Source organism: Heloderma suspectum, chromosome 12, assembly GCF_057233095.1.
Source record: "Heloderma suspectum isolate Gila_16-S chromosome 12, 16-S_ref, whole genome shotgun sequence".
Classification (NCBI taxonomy): domain Eukaryota; kingdom Metazoa; phylum Chordata; class Lepidosauria; order Squamata; family Helodermatidae; genus Heloderma; species Heloderma suspectum.
In genome coordinates this window covers 19629407-19646358 of record NC_139469.1, presented here as the reverse complement: position 1 = coordinate 19646358, position 16952 = coordinate 19629407, and the positions used below count along the sequence as shown (strand labels likewise).

At 43.0% G+C, this 16952-nt stretch overlaps 1 protein-coding gene across 11 annotated transcripts in view; it reads right to left on the bottom strand.

Annotated features, from left to right (window-relative positions):
- Positions 1 to 16952, bottom strand: part of SNX29 (sorting nexin 29) — a 304758-nt gene that overhangs the window by 37591 nt on the left and 250215 nt on the right. Inside the window, exon 21 of one of the 11 annotated variants that reach the window (XM_084818633.1) lies at positions 1 to 16952. This exon is cut by the window's left edge and continues 11339 nt beyond it. The exons of the other annotated variants lie outside the window; for them this stretch is intronic. Coding sequence (XP_084674759.1) covers positions 16898 to 16952 — 55 coding nt within the window. The 3' untranslated portion in view covers positions 1 to 16897. 11 annotated transcript variants of the gene reach the window in all.

The following is a 16952-nucleotide window of genomic DNA, read 5'->3' as shown; positions in this document are numbered from 1 at the left end:
CCACTCTTAAAGGTGGCCTAGAAATAATTTTAGATACATCAGACCTCTGCTTGGTGGCCCTTGGGGTTCTAGTAAAAAACAAAGTAGATCCCACAACCCTGACATCTGCTCTCTCCTGCCTTAAGACATATTGCAATTGACATATACCTTAAAAATACCTGACCACAGAAGAAATACCAATATCACATTCACATCTTTATGTATATTTTATTACCAGAGAAGATGGAATGTGTGGTGAACTAATATACAGCAAAGAATACAGCAGTCATCAATAGCAAACTGAGCATTAGGTGTTTCATTATCCTGCAGAAATGTGGCCCAGTTTTCAAGCTTGCAAATATCAAATTAGAAATGAGTTCCATGATGTGGTACCTTATTCCTTAGTTGGCTTGCCCGGAACATAAATCAGTGCAAGTGCGATTGCATCTATTTGCTTTCCAAGCACGTCATCTTGGAACAGTTTGACTACTGAGCTCATGAGCTCTGCAGCCCGTAGGGATGTACAGACTATGTAAAATCCACTCTGTCTGTGTTTCGTGGATTGTCAGCTGCCTTTTGTTCCATTGTTCGTTCACAGACGAACGCAAAAAATTTTTTCGTCATGCGGAAAAACACACAAATAATTAAGTATTTATGTAAGTATTTACATAATTTACCTTAGTATGTAATATTTAGCATCCCCCATTCCATTCAATGTTTCCTCAGCAGAAATTTATGTATTTTTGTACGAATTTATATGCGTAAATTTCAGGAAAGTAAAAAAAAAAATGATCCGAAAGTCCATGGACTCTGCACGGCCTGAGGGGGTCACTCCGCAGTGGATTCCACAGGTCAGATTCTTAGAAATCCAAGCTCATTTTAGTCCATCTCAAATTTCTCCAGCATCCCTACCAGCCTGAAGGGTATACAAGGTGACAACCCAAGGCAATGGTCCCAAGCTAATATTGTGTTAATTTATTCCAACTTTGGAGGTAACTATTTAGCCTTGCAGTAACATGTGTGACACTCTGAGGAAACGAAGATGATTGGCAGCTTTCATATACATATCTAGAGAGTTGCTTCAATTCTAACTATGATTCACACAAACTTCTTGAGCAGTGGAGTTTTGGAGGATCGTCACAAATACACGATTGTTGATGTGGCTAGAGGAGAAGTTTTGTGTAACACCAAATAAAAGGTAAGTTTTGAACTAAATATAAATGGAACATTTCTTCAATGAAAGTGTTTCCCGGGGGGGGGGGGGAGGGAATTAACAAAATTGGTTCTTCAGTTGAAATACCAACGGAACCCCTTTTTTTGCTTGTCGCTATTTCAAGCCTTTCGAATAGTTTGAATGAAAAACTTGGCGTTTGAGCTTGTATAGAGGAATTTGCAATAAAGTATTTGATGTGATTTGGAATCAGTGTACTTGAACATTGCTTAACATATTAAACAGCATTTATTAATTTCCAAAGTGCCTGTTATTCTATTGGGACCGTCAGAACTTTTGCTGCGATGAATGCATTTAATGTACTCTGAAGGGCAACGTAACACAAAATGCCACTTCTATTAAAATATATGGCAGAATCGGAAAGGAAAAGGCCACAGATGCTTAGAGTACACAGATTAAAATTATGGAGTGATGGTTTCTGGAATTCTATTGGTGGCTGGGAGCTAACAGCATGCTGCTTTCAATACCAGACACTAACAGCAGCCTGAAGAGTTCCTTAGAAAAGCTAAAATGAAAGAAACAGACCAGGTGTTGTTGTTTCCCTTTTTGCCAAAGGAGGAACAGAATGCCTCTTCACTGGAAGACAGCCACACATCCCTTCCTCTGCATCAAACGTTTATGAAGGCAAATGACATCTCCATCCTAGGAAACCACCCGATAACGCAGGCCCCATTATGTCACTTCCTCACTTGGACAGAATATTCATGTTGCGAATCCAAGCCCTAATCTAGAGTACGACATTTCCGAAATTAGCCCTGTGGTATTTAAGCGTGTGTGCAGAACCATCTTGGTTATGGTTACGAGCCTTGATATGTCTTGGGGATGAAATACTAACACATTCTTTGCCCTTTGCAAGCAGTGCCATGTGGGTAGCTTCTCAGGTCCTGCCAATCTGGCTAAAGGCGAAGGAGGGCTGGCAGACATCTATTTATTTTCTGTGGCCTCTTCACTAGCCTCAAACCTAGTGCCCTCCAGATTTGCTGCACTGCAATTCCCATCATTCCCAGCCAGCCAAGAGGTCCCCAGGGCAACACAGAACATTCAGAACAATTGAGCAAACTTAAAAACCAAACAACAAAATATGCAAAAGTGGAACTCCTCACGCACAATCATTAAAAGCAGAACAAAACAAAAACATCCTTCCTGCCCGCTGAAAAGGCAAGCAACGAAGGAGCAAGCCTAATCTCCTTGGGGAAGGTGTTCCACAATCAGGGTGCTGCCACTGAAAAGGCCCCGTCCCATGCCCTCACTGACTTAGCCTCACTTAGCAGTGGGGCATACAGCACTGCCGGCTAAGCCATCTCCCTTTCATTGGACTCCCATTTTACCTGAGCAGTTCACCAAAGCACCCTTCAAATTCATCAGAGACCTATCTCCAGTCCCAATGGGACAAGGCAGAGAATATCATGTTGTTTTGAACCACAACTCCCAGCACTCCTAAACACTGGCCATGCTAGCAGAGGCTGATGGGAGCTCAAGTCCAAAACATCTGAAGGGCACCAGGTTGGGGAAGGCCGGCCTGAACAATGCTGGCTTGTTAACAAGCTAGGATCATAAATTATAATTAGATTCTAGCTTGCATGAAACAAATCATAGCTTAAACTAACTACAGTTTACCTGAGTTTAGACATAATGAGGAACTGTGCTTAGGTCAGAAGAAGCAGCTTTCAATCTCCTCTTTGCAGGCATACCAGAAGGAGGAGAGCAGAGAGTGCGAGCCCATCACTTACTGCCACTCATGCATGCAATACTAAACCATGGTTTAGCATATCATGTGAAAAGGACCAGAGTCTTAAGGTAAAGCCTGGAAGAAAGCCCATGCCTGTTTCACCTCCCAGGGCTGCAGGAATGCAGCCTTGACAAAGTTTTTTAAAAATAAAAAAGAAAAGAAAAAAAGGTAACAAAACGCTGTGGATGGGTAAGAACTATGCTTCTCAGTGGAGCCAGAATCTCACCAGACTTCTGCTCCAGTATATTTCGCTAGCAAGAGCCATTTATATAGGTATGTGTCATTTATATTCCTTTTGCACTCAAGAATCAGTTCCCAAAAATAATGTATAAAATAGACATTGCAGAGCGTCAACATGACAAAAATTGAGAACTCTGCAATTTAACATAGCCAAACCTGAACGTTTGTCAGGCGTTGCCTACCACATCTCCTTCCACAGTCTGGCAAGCACAACTTCATTCCCAGTGGAATTGCAACGTCCCAAGGCTCTGCTAACAAGAGAATTGTTTAAGGGGAGAGAAACCTTGTATGCCTTTCCTATGACAAAAATGGATCTTGAGATGCTTGGGCTGTTCTGTGGTGTACCCAAGCCAGCTGTGTGGTTGTGTACGCATAAAAATAACAAATTTAAAGCGCTAGGAACTGGTGGAAGGTGAAGCACTTAGCTTATTTTGAACTCCTTCAATTACATTTTCTCATTACACCAAATATATTCCTCAGGCGCAACTCAACCGCTTGTGACTTATTCAGAGGTTTATATAGCAAGAAGTACGGCTGTTCGAGAGGAATGCTCGAGTTCTTTCCCAAAATGGATTACATAATTGCACGTTGACAGATTTGCTTGTGAATCCCAAATTCAAACCACAAGAACACTTGGAAACATCAGGCAGTGGTCTGAAGTCCTACTTCACAGGAACCCAGGAAGCTGCCTTATCCTGAGACAGACCCTTGGTCCATCTAGCTCAATACTGTCAACACTGACTTGCAACCGCTGTCCAGAGTTTCAGGCAGGACTCTTTCCTTGCCCTACCCGGAGATGCCAGGCGTTGCTCTAACACTGAGCTAGGCCCTTCCTAAGATTCCCAGATAGGAACCTTCCCCTGTACTAAGCCATAATATATTAAACAGCTTTAGGGCACAATCTGATGTATGTTTAGACAGAAAATGTCCTACAACTCCCAGCATGGCTGGCTGGGGCATGCTGGGAGTTGTAGGACTTTTTTTGCTGGTTAAGCATGCATAGGACTGTGTCCTGATTGGCCTAGGATGAGGAGTTTTAACCACAGGACAAGCAGGCCCATAGGGACATGGGATGCTGCCTTAATGAGTCAGACCGTTGGTCCATCTAGCCTACTGTTGCTGATATTGACTGGCAGCAGCTCTCCAGGGTTTCAGCCAGTTTTTCCAACCCTACCTGGAGATGCCAGGGACTGAACCTAGGACCTTCTGCCTGCAAAGCCAGTGCTCTACCACTGAACTATAGTCCCTTCAAGTGCACCCAGTGGGATTTACGTGGAAGGGCCCTAGCTCAGTGATAGAACACTTGCTTTGCAAGCAGAAGGTTCGAGGTTTGATTCCTGGCATCTCCAGGTAGGGCTAGGAAAGAATCCTGCCTGAAACTCTGGAGAGCTGCTGCAAGTCAGCATGGGGTGCAGAGGGAGGGGAGGAACCGAAGGAGGAAGAAAAAGCTGAGCCATGAGTAATTGAAGAACCTGGAGGAGGAGACTGGATGGAGAGGTAAGTGATAAGACGGCTGCCTGTTGGAAGGAATGAAGAACACAAAGTGTCCTTATGGAGATGATGGAGGATGTCTGCTTCAATGGGCCCATCCCCAGGGAGGCACAGAACCTCCGGCCTCAAACTGTATGGACTGCAAAGCTATCTGCTGGTTATGGAAATCTGCCACCTAGTGACTGAAGATGGCACTGCAGGCTTCAAACACACAGACATATTTACATTAATTTAAATTAATTAATTAATGCATTTTAAAACCCAAAGAAAACCTGGATGTGCATGCCCCCAGGGACCCCTTAGTATGCATGCCAAGTTTCAGGTGGCTAGTTTTCACTGTCTTGGAACTATGGCGCTGACAGACGCACATCCACTTTTATTATTATTATAGGTGCCTTCCCATTTTTATTTAGTACTGGGCCATAGGCCATTCACATATACAGAACAAGTAAACAAATAAAACATATTAGGGCAGATACAACATCAGGTCAAAATCTAAAATGGTTAAAACTAAAATATATTCACAGAATATTATTTAAAATTCATTTGAATTCATTTAAAATATACTGCTTCCACACTGAAACGAAAAATTATGATCTGAAAGTTAAAATAGCTAAAAAAAACCCATTAAAATAAGGCATCCCCAAAACAGTCAATTCTGTTGTCAGAAATGAAATTTGCACAAATTTTCGATGCTGCCAAAGCAAAGAGAAAGGCCTTTTGAGTTACGTTGGGAAAAGATAGAAAATCTTCTCTGGAACAGTGTTACAGTACAGAGAAGACAAAACAAATCCCAGAAATTTAGACCTTGGTTCAGAGTATAAAGTGCAGGACAGCAAATAATGTGGTAGATCTTCAATCTCTGGAGCCTCACAAATACATAAACGTTGAGCCAGAGGAATTTGAAAATATCTGCCATCAATCATTGCAGCTGGCATAGACTGAACTCAAAGAGCTGTAAAAGCTTGCCTAAGTTTTGGAAAAATAAGCTTTGTCACATAGGCAGCTCTTTGGTGGTCATATTTGTAAAACCTGTACCATTTTGAAAATTTTGAGTTATTAATAGCCCGTCTGTCCACGGAAACACTGTGACCAAAGATTCATTCACAAAGTCTCTTTTGAATTCAGAGTAGAAAATGCATCAGCTGAAGTGAAATAGGACTGTAGTAAATTATAATATCTTGAGCTCCAGAATTTACAATTTAACAGCTGTTCATAACATAATTTAGACAAAATCCTGACAGAAGATTCTTTTAGAGTTCTCCAATAATTAATTAATTAATGTGCATGCAGTGGATACAAGCTCTAATGGAGGGAAGACCGATGTAAGGCAGCGGGAGTTCCAGTAGTCGAAATTACAAGTTTTCTGAGGAATCTATTTTGAGGGCCCTCCAAATTGACCATTCGAGAGTCATCCCAACCCCAAACTGCAGCCCCATATAAAATTTGGGCAATTACCTCACTCTGAAAAATTTTCAGAGCTGGGTCAACTAAACCACTTCCTGCAGTACGATAAAATTTAAGAATGGCTCCAAGGCCATTAAGGCCATTATTTTAGTTGCTTCTGTATGAACTTTCCAAGAAAGATTTTCGGTAAAATGAATGTCAAGGTATTTACATTTCTGGCTCTGATCAATCTGATGGCCATCAATGAACCATCGGAAGTGGGAATGTCTCTTTCCAAACACCATCACCTTTGTTTTAGCATAATTAATATTTAACCTTTCTTGAGTGCAATATTCACTAAGCTTAGACAGCAGCCTACTTAAACCTATATGAGTGATAATAAAACCATACTGTCAGCATATAGGAGAATAGAAGCTTTTCTTGACCCAATTGCAGGAAGAAAAAACCTGGCCCAGAAAATTTTAAAGCTATGTTGTTCGAATATAAATTAAAAAACAGTGGAACCAAGAGACACCATTGTTTAACCCCTCTGTTGGTGGGGACGGGTTCAGTTAATAAACGAGAAACCCCCACTCTTACTCTGGCAGTTAGTTGTATTGGAATAGAGTTCCTTAATAAAAACAACAACAACAAGAGATGTTTATCACTATTAGTGTTGGCCAATTTATGCCACAACTGCTCTCTATCAATGGAGTCAAAGGACGCAGCTAAGTCAACAAAGGCAACATGAAGGTGTTTAGTAGGTCCTGCAATGCCTTGCTGGGCTAAAAAATAAAGAGTCAGGCAATGATCAATAGTACTTTGGCCTTTCCTGAAACCAGCCTGTTCCGAAGAGATAATACCATTAGAAGACTCCCAATCCTCCAGCTTGTTTCATAACATTTTACAATATAGCTTAGAGTCAATGTCCAAAGGACTTAATTGGTTGATAATTATTAGGATTGTGCTTATCACCCTTCTTGTATATTGGGACAACAATACTCTGTTTCCAACTGACTGGGAACATGCCTGTACTGTTAATTTGAGTAAACACTTTGGCTAATATTGGAGCCCACCAGTTGGGAAAATGCTTGTATATTTCTGGGGGTAGCACATTTCATGGGGCCTTGTCCAGAGTTAGGGATGCAATAAGATTCTTTATCTCAGTTACAGTAGCAGGGGGCCAATGAGGTAAATTAGTGACTTCAGGAGCAGTGGGGGAGCTAGTTCCCAGAAGTTTATGGTGGATCCATAAAGTATACTGAAATGAGTATTCACTTTTGATATTTGCCCAACTACTAAAGATCTAATTGCACCCGTACTGAAGGAAACAAACTGGGACTCCTCCTTTTCCATTACAGCCAGGCTAGCTGTTGCCATTGAGATTTAGCATATATCTCCTTTTTTGTTTTAAAACTGCCTTGTAAGATGACCTCAGGGACATTAAATAGTCTGGAGAGATAATCACTTTATTCCTAAATGCCTGGCGAGAGTGATTCATTAATATTTTCCTGGGAACTCTGCATTCTTGGTCAAACCATCCATTGATTACTAATCTGTTAGGACTGAACTGTTTCTTACGAACAAACTTAGGTCTAAGATTTTGGATAATGGTTTGATAAGCATGTAAAGTATCTGAATCAGAGTCCAGGATTCCTTGGTGAGGCAATTTAAAAGCAATGCTTTCCAGTGTCTGAGAAATAGAGGATCCGAGGTTGATTGACCAGTGTATTCTCCGTTGCCCAAAATGAACTCCATCCAAGCCTGACTTATTTATAGTTTTATCCTGGGGAATTCTATCTGTAAGTAAATGTTGAGAGCCTCCTCCATAGTTGGTGCCATCCACTTGTTTAAACAGGCCAACCCCAATTCTTGCCTTAAACAAGTGGTGCCATCCACTTGTTTAAACAGGCCAAACTGCAGAGAAATCTTATATTGGGATAGTGGAACTCCAGAAGGGTCAGGGTTTCAGATAAGCTATTCCAAATGCTATTAGGACCTAAATCTCTGGATAGGGTAGGTGTAAAATAGACATTTATACAGATAAAAAGGTAAAGGTGTCCCCAACCAGTCGTGTCCGACTCTAGGGTGCGGTGCTCATCCCCGTTTCTAAGCCGAAGAGCCAGCGCTGTCCGAAGACGCTTCCGTGGTCATGTGGCCGGCATGACTGAACACCGAGGTGCACGGAACGCTGTTACCTTTCCCGCCGAGGCGGTACCTATTTATCTACTTGCAATTTCTTGCTTTCGAACTGCTAGGTTGGCAGAAGCTGGGACTGAAGACGGGAGCTCACTCCGTCACGCAGCACTCGGGTCTCGAACTGCTGACCTGCCGACCTTCCAGTCTGCAGTTCAGTGTCTTAACCACTAAGCCACCGCGGGTGGCTTAATTAGTGGTTAATACAGATAAAGGAGCCTATATATTTTCCCTTAATGAAAAGGACGTGTTGAGAAATGCTATTCAGTGGTTGTATGTCAGCCTGCAAATCAATTGAAATAAATATACTAAGACCACCATTACCATGACCTTTTACACTAGTTTTTACAGCTGGGACAGAAAATGAATGAAATCCCTGAAGGGATGGTAAATTAGTTTCATGAGCCCACGTTGCCTGTAAATGAAGAATCTTAAATTTTTGTAGATGAATTGCAAAATCTGCATCATAAAACTTGTTTCCCCAGCCCACGATATTCCAAGAAGGTATATGTAATTGTCAGGCTGGTGTATTTATTATAGGTGAGAATAATAAGTTTCAAGATTGAAAAGAAAATATTAGGTTTCATCCTATGCTATAATCAAAACATATTCTCTATGAATTATTTTGTTTATTGTTATAACTTTTCATGCTTGTTTTGATTTTGTATTTTTATACTGGGGTCAGAAGGAGCGTTGTAGGGTTGTCAGGCACTGGGAAATATTTTGGGACAAGGTAAGCCTGTAAAAAACGGGGAAAGCTCCGTTTCTATTCAGTAGTACACAGTTGCTGAACCTGAAGGTTCCACATGGCAATTATGCCTTTCTCTTCCATGAATCTGTCTTAATCCCCTTTTAAGTAATCCATCCTAGTGACCATCAGCACATCATGTGGCAGTCAGTTCCATAAGTTAGTTACGTGCTGTGTGAAGAAGTACTAGCTTTTGTCTGCCCTTAATGTCCTGCCAATCAGTTTCTTTGGATGACCCTATTGGGTTCTAGTATTTAAGAGAGCTGGAGAAAAATGGCTCCATATTCACTTTATTTTAAAATATTTACATACCACTTCCCATTTTAAAAATCCCAGAGCCATTTACAACAAATGATAAGACAAGTTAATGGTTGGGAAAAGCCAAGGTAAACAAGAAATGATTTTAATAAACATCAAAAGCACATGATCATCACTTTTTTTCCACAGCATACATAATTTTATAAACCTCTGCCATATCCCCCTTCTCTAGGCTGCCATGTTTCATTTTCTTTTGCAAAGCAGAAAGGCTAAGGCTGCAGTCCTAAACACACTTACTAAGGAATAAACCCCATTGATAACAATGGTCTCTGCTCTCACGTAAACAGATTTTGTGGTATTACTCTTGGATCTTCACCCACCCATACACTTTATCATAACTTGTAAACAGCTAAGGTCTTGCAAGAGGTAAGGTCTTGTACATCTTGGGGGTAGGGGGTGGGGTTTAAAGCTCATAATGGTGAGCTAATGGTTAACACTTACTGTATTACAGTGACGTCTTGGCAAAACAGCCCTAATCCTTTTAAGAAACTTGCTTTAAACAAACTCTACATTTGACTGTCATGGAGCTGAGCTATACTGCAAAGTTCTTTGTTTGCTGTAACAAGTTACAGAGCAAAAGATCTACGACAGCCGTTTCCAACTTGGAGCCCTCCAGGTATCTTGGATTACAACTCCCAGCGTTCCTGATGATCGGGCATGCTGCCTGTGGCTATAGTCCAAACTATCTGAGGGGCACTAGGTTGCCTACCCTGACTTAGGTTTTTGGGAAACCCAAGTGAAGCTGAAACTGAATGGAAGAAACACAAAATTGGGACACCTTGTTTCAAATCAGAGCTGGCCAGATCTGAGCAAAATAATGGGCCAGTTTGTACGACACGACAGCCCTTACTCTAATACAGACAATGGGTTATGCAATGGTTGTTTAACCCTCAAATAACCCCTGCCACCTAGGCTCGGATGACACAACAAGCTATGGCAATCCCCAACCAGGGCTTGCATATTCACAATGGTAGACGGCACACGCTACAACAACCCTAGGGTTAATTAACCCTGTTGTCCGAACCAGGTCAGTGTAGCTGTCCAAACAGGAGATGAGATAGGTCACCCTGTGGGGTAAGAAATTTTACACATGGAGACCCCTTCCCCTAGTCATGACAAGGCAGAGTCTAGTCCAATGAAGCAGGACAGCGAGGCAAGGTCAGACCTGGGAGAGTCTGTCAGGACCCTGGACAGATCTATGCTGGCTGGAGGTCCTTCAGGAAAAGTTTTTGTCTTAGCAACATGCAGAGGTCTTTTGAGGTTTTAGGAAGGCTGGCTGATCCCAGCCTGCTCTTTGCCCCCAACCCTCGCTGAGGAGCTGTCTGTCTTGTAAGAACCATTGCTTGATTCTGCACCCATTGGCTCCTCCATTATAAGGGTGGCAAGGACTGCATCAGGGGAGGTTCCCTCTGTATCTGAAGAGGGCACCTCTTGTAAAGATGTTTAACACCACATTTTCTGGCCTAGAAAGTCCCGGGCTGGCAGACAATGGTTGACTGGATGATGTGTAGCCACCTTGGGGTACTCCTCTAAACCAGAGGGTGGGGATCAAAGCAAGGGAACTTGGCCCCAGGTTGCAGAAGGCTGTGTTAAGGTGTACGAAGTGCAATCTGCAGATAGGAGAAGTGCTACATAAATAATGTTTGGATAACCATGAACAATTGCAATGCTAAGCCTAGTAGCAAATAAGTTACCAGGAAAGAACTGAGTAGGAATGGTGCTTTGGCTAATGCTCCAAGATTAATCTCTATTCAAAATCAATATTTTTCCCCCTTTTTCTTTTTTTAGTAAAATGTTAGCAGCAGCATTCTGGATATTTTCTTAAGGCACTCTCCTGTGAGATTATTTCTAACTGTGACTTTTTCTTCCCCAAAATAACAGATGCCTTCCAGGTCTGCTGTAACTCTCAAAACTAAATTTGACATCTTCTATGCAATAAGGTAAAGTTGGGAAGTGATGCCAGTTCTCTTGTCTGTTCCATGGTCCCAGCCAGTGTTAAAAATTATTCTTGGCTGATGTTTGTTCAACAATTCCAAATTTAGAAAATGGATTCCAAACATCTCCTCCCCAAAGAGGAATTGCCCATAAGCTTTGCTGCAAACCAGTTTTGTAGAATATTTGTTTGCTTAGTTACTCAGGGCAAAGAAAATGTAAAGTAACAAGGTTATCCAAGGTCCCAGCTAATAAAGTCACTTTGCTATTTTGGAAGGCATTTATAAGAATTAAAATCTCTAAGAACTAATTTACTGTAATAGCAGTCCTGTTCCCCATTTGGTTGACTGTGCTCTGCTTTATTGTTAATTTGAGGGCCTCCCTGAAGTTGTGGGTAGTATTTTCAATATATTTAATTGACTTTGGAGTAACTTCCTAATTAACCCTAAAGGAGAAAGTTTGTTGTGCATGGTTTGTTTTATACTTCAGAATCGTAGCTGAAGAAATGTGTAATCCTCAAGAGAGTGATTCTGGAATATCTTCACTCACGTCAGTGGGAGTCCCCTAAAGCAGAACCAAATGCATGGGCCAGTTTGGCCCTTGCTATTAGATACCTTATTTCAAAACAAATGCATCTATGGAGATGATTTACAGCATTATTTGCTACTATATCCTATATATAAGGCCCCAAAATCAAAATTGGTTATCCTGTGGAAACAACCACTGGTTGTTAAGTTATAAGAATAAGTCATAAGAACGTAAGAAGAGCCTTGCTGGATCAGACCAAGGGTCTAGTCCAGCATTCTGTTCACACAGTGGCCAACCAGCTGCCCACGAATCCGTCTAGGTCAGGGGTACAGAACCTCTTTCAGCTCAAAGGTTGAATTCCATTGGAGAGAAGCTCTCAGGGCCACATTGCAGTGATGGGCAGGGCTGAAGGCAAAACAGGCAGGACCAGAAACCACAAAATATGGGGGGGGGGCAAATTAGAGCTTAAAGCTCTTACTGCCAGGAACTAAGCCTTAGGAGAGGCATTCCAACCTTTTAGAATGGGGAAAAAACTACACCAAAGCCAAGAAACTACCAAACGATTGATGGGGAAGGGGAAGGTGGTGGAGCCAAGGGAAGAGGACAGTGCCCTTTCAGAGGGCCAGATTGGGACCCCCAGAGAGCCAGATTTGACCACTGGATCTGATCTCCATCTGTCATACCATTTAGTATTAACAAAACCCTCCTCCTTACAAATTGAGCTTAACAAAACCCTACATAATTACATCTAGGAGCTTTAGAAGTCTGACAGCTACCACAATCTGGGTCCAATATCTTATTATAGTGAGTATATAAATATGCATCATCAGCTCCCATCCATGCATTAAAATCCCCTGCAGTAATAAATACTATAATAGGATATAATGGTTCCAAAGATTCTATATAATTCTCTAATTTTGCCCAAATAGTATTCACAGTAGATTTTTTTTTTTTTAAGCAGGGCAGTATATAAACATTGACCAGCATGAAACACATTTCTAAGAACGTAACGAGAGCAGCCATTGCATAAGGACTGCATGGAGCAGTTAGAAATGGGATTCTATGGAGCAGTTAGAAATGGGATTCTATGGAGCAGTTAGAAATGGGATTCTATGGCAGCCATTCTGTCAAAGAAGAATGGAAAGGCCAGTGGTGGGCTAGCATGTTTCATCTCTACAAGGATGAAGGCAACTGGGCCTGAGGTTCTGTACCCCTGATCTAGCTCAGTATTGCCTACACCAGCCTTCCCTAGCCTGGTGTCCGCTAGGCTACAACTTTTGGGCTACAACTCCCAGCATTCCTATTAACTCTGCTAGCAGAAGCTAATGGGAGTGTAAGTCCAACACATCTTTGGAATACAGAGCATGTGCTCTATCACTGAGCTATAGCCTCTCATTGTAACCTAGCTGTATTCAGCCCGAACTTTGCCGGGCACATGTTGCTGAATGAGTCTGTGCTGGATCATTTTCTGTAAAGATTGTAAGTTGTTTTTATTTGGGCCATCTTGGATTTATTTGCTGTTGGGATTTTTTTTTCAATATACCACCCCATGGTTGGTAGATTTATGAGAAGTTCACACAGCAAAACCTGAAAGACGTGGGGTAAACAAGAGCATCTTAACCTGGTGCCTCCCTGGGGAGGGAGGTGTTTAAATGGGGTGCCACAGCTGAAAAAAAGGAGCCCCCTGCCTCACGTCCAATGGCAAGGGCATCCAAAGAAGGGTATAAGCACATGAGCTCAGTGCACAGACAGGCTGGTATGGGAGCAAGTATTTTAAGCTCAGGTTTACCTAGGGGTGCCAGAGGGCATGGCTTCAGTCAGATGGGGCAGGCATAATGTATCCAACTCTGATAGCTGCATAAGTGCAGTTGAAGGCTTTGCTGCATCAAACCAAGATCTATTCCCAACCCGTGCAAAGCTGGGTCCATTCAGTAGTTCATTAATTAAAAAACAAAACAAAACAGGAGTCAAAAACAAAAGTAAAGGCTGAAGACCATCAACAGAAGAGGGGCAGTGAAGACATTCAAAGCTAAAGATGATGAATTTATAGGGAATGTATTTATTTATTTGATTTATTAGCTGCCCATCTGGCTGGCTACCCAGCCACTCTAGGCGGCATACAATACAAATAACAACACAAAATACAACAAATTTACATAATCAACTGAACAAAACAACAGAGCTGTAAAAAACTCTAACCCACCCCAAATGCCCAGTTTTTCAAAGCCTGATGGAAGCTCATCAAAGAGGAGGCATGGTGGAGGTCACTAGGGAGGGAATTCCACAGAGTGGGGGCCACCACAGAAAAGGCACTCTCCACCATTCACCACCACCTTGATCCCCTCCCTAAGTCTCTCCCCGCAGCTCAAAATGAGCCAAGATGGGCAAGGATCGAGTAAGGAGGTGGTTGGCCTTAAAGATGAAAGCACCTTGTCCACTTCCTCAGAAGCAAGAAGCTGGAACTGATCCCTGCCACTGGCCGCCCCTCATTCACTAACTGTATCCACAGCACATGGAAAAGCACTCCAGTTGTCACAGAATCACAAACACAACCCCAAAGCCCTGATCCGGTCAATTTCATCTACAATGTGCTTTGCAAACTCATCACAGGAGGCCTTAAAATGTTCCATTGGTTCCAGAACTGGACCTACCAGGTTCCGGACCACTTGGAACAGCCTCCTGGGACAGCACTCTGTGGACATGATAGAGGCAGCATAAAAATTCTTTTTTGCTGCTCTTATTGCCACGTGGTAGGCTGAAGCTACAGCTCTAATCTGTGTCCGATCATCTTCAGAGCAAGATTTCCACCACCAGCGCTCTACCTGTCTCACCTCCTGCTTCAGAGCTCGCAATCATGGGGTGAACCATGGTGCAGTCTGAGCTCTGTTCAGGGGGAGAGGGCGTTTCGGAGCCACCCGGTCTAATGCCCCAGTGACTGCAGCATTCCAGCCATCCACCAGAGTCTTGACCAAGTGGCTATCTGCATGCTTCAAAGACTCCCCAAGCTCAGCCAGGAATCCATTTGGATCCATAAGACGCCTGGGATGGACCATGTTAATGGGTCCTCTGCCCCTGTGGAGGGGTTGCAGAACCAAGAAGTCCAACCACACCAGGTAGTGATCTGACCATGACGGGGTGGTGGTGGATATACCCCCGATTTCCAGATGTCTCCTCACCTCTCCAGAAACAAACACAAGGTCTAACGCATGAGCGGCTACATGGGTGGGCCCAGCTGGAATAGGGTGCAGCTCCCAGGAAATCATGGTCTCCATGAAGTCCTGAGGCACCCCATGAGGATGGCCTCCAAATGTACATTTAAGTCCCCCAGCACCAACAAGTTAGGGGACTGCACACGCACATCAGAGACCACCTCAAGCACCTCAGCCAGGGAGTCAGTCGTGCAGTGGGGTGGGTGGTACACAAGCAGAATCCCCAGACTGCCCTTCGGGCCCAACCTTTAGTACATGCAATCAGCAACCCTAGTCTCATGGAAAGGGAGTGTAGCACCGACCAAGGACTCCTGGTTGATAACAGCCAGTCCTCCGCTGCTGGGCATACGAAAATCCACCCAGGCAAATAGCCACAAGAGTGGGCGCAGTGGCCTTCTCTAGCCAGGTCTCCGTAATACATGCCAGGTCCGCGCCCTCATCCAGGATCACATCATGGATGAGAGATGTTTTATGGGCAACGGACCCCACCCCTAAAATCACAAACACAACCCCAAAGCCCACCACCCACCAACAATTTTTTAAAAGCTACAACCCAGGCCCTCTGCTTCCTTGTGGCTCCCCTGACTGGTATCCTGAATGATGCAGGACATGGAATTGTGGGAAGTGACACCTCCATTTCAGTAGGGGGGAAAGCAGCTGGGCAAAGAGAAAGACAACCCTATGCCTCTCAGCTTTAGCACCCCACTCATCACAGGAAGATGATGATGAAGATGAAGATAATGATAATGGATTGTTAGAATTACAGGATGGATTACAGGATTGATTTATGATTACAGGATTGTTAGGATTGCAGGCTCTAAGGTAACAAAGCACTTTGAGAACTTCAGAAAAGCAGTCTTAAGCTTTTACTGCTGTAAATGCTTTTACTATCACAAATCATTTTTTTTTCACAAAGACACAACAGCAAATTCTAGAAGAAAAGTTAAAGAATATAAACATAGAAATCACCAGTTTATTGTGTAAGGGGGGAAGGAAAGCCCCTATGTGGATGAATATAATATTTAGCACGCACACGCATATACACATTCACTGCAAGCCCTTCCATTCCATCCCAAGATGTAATCAAATCATTTGAGAATTGGAGGGGGGTCTCTGATCACGGCTCTCTCATTTCTGCCATTGGAAATGGATATTCCCTTATTGGCTAGGGATCCCATTCTCTGCTAATAGATTTCGAGAGCCACCTGCTACCATAACAGACCAACGACATGTCAGAAGTGTTCCATTTTAAGACAGAAAGAGAGCATGGCAGTTGTTCGTTGCCAAGGAAACCAGATCACTGCAGAAAGGACCCCAAACTCCAAGTGCTTTACATGTTCTACTTTTCAGAGAAATGTTAACCTGTTCCTAGGCTGCTGAAATAGTTATGGTCATTATGCAGATAATCTTGGGACGTATCATTATCCCAAGCAGTAACAACAACAAAAAACCCACCTCACAACCCTGCTTTTCTACTTGTTGGCAGAGATCAGCCATAGCAGACGCCCACCCCAAAAAAGCCCCGAGGAAGAAGGCCATTAGAAAGCAAATGATGACCTGCATAGCTGCATTAAAATAGTACATAAAAACATAGAATCATAGAATAGTAAGGCTGGAAGGGGCCTATAAGACCATCAAGTCCAACCCCCTGCTCAGTGCTGGAATCCAAGTCAAAGCATCCCTGACAGATGGCTGTCAAGCTTCATCTTGAACGCCTCCAGTGTGGGAGAGCCCACCACCTCTTGTATTGCTCTAACAGTCAGGAAGTTTCTCCTGATGTTCAGCCAGAATCTGGCTTCCTGTAACTTGAGCCCATTCTTCCGTGTCCTGCACTCTGGGATGATGGAGAAGAGATCCTGGCCTTCCTCTCGGTGACAACCTTTCAAGTATTTATTTATTTATTTATTTATTTATTTCATTTCTATACCGCCCAATAGCCGAAGCTCTCTGGGCGGTTCACAGAAA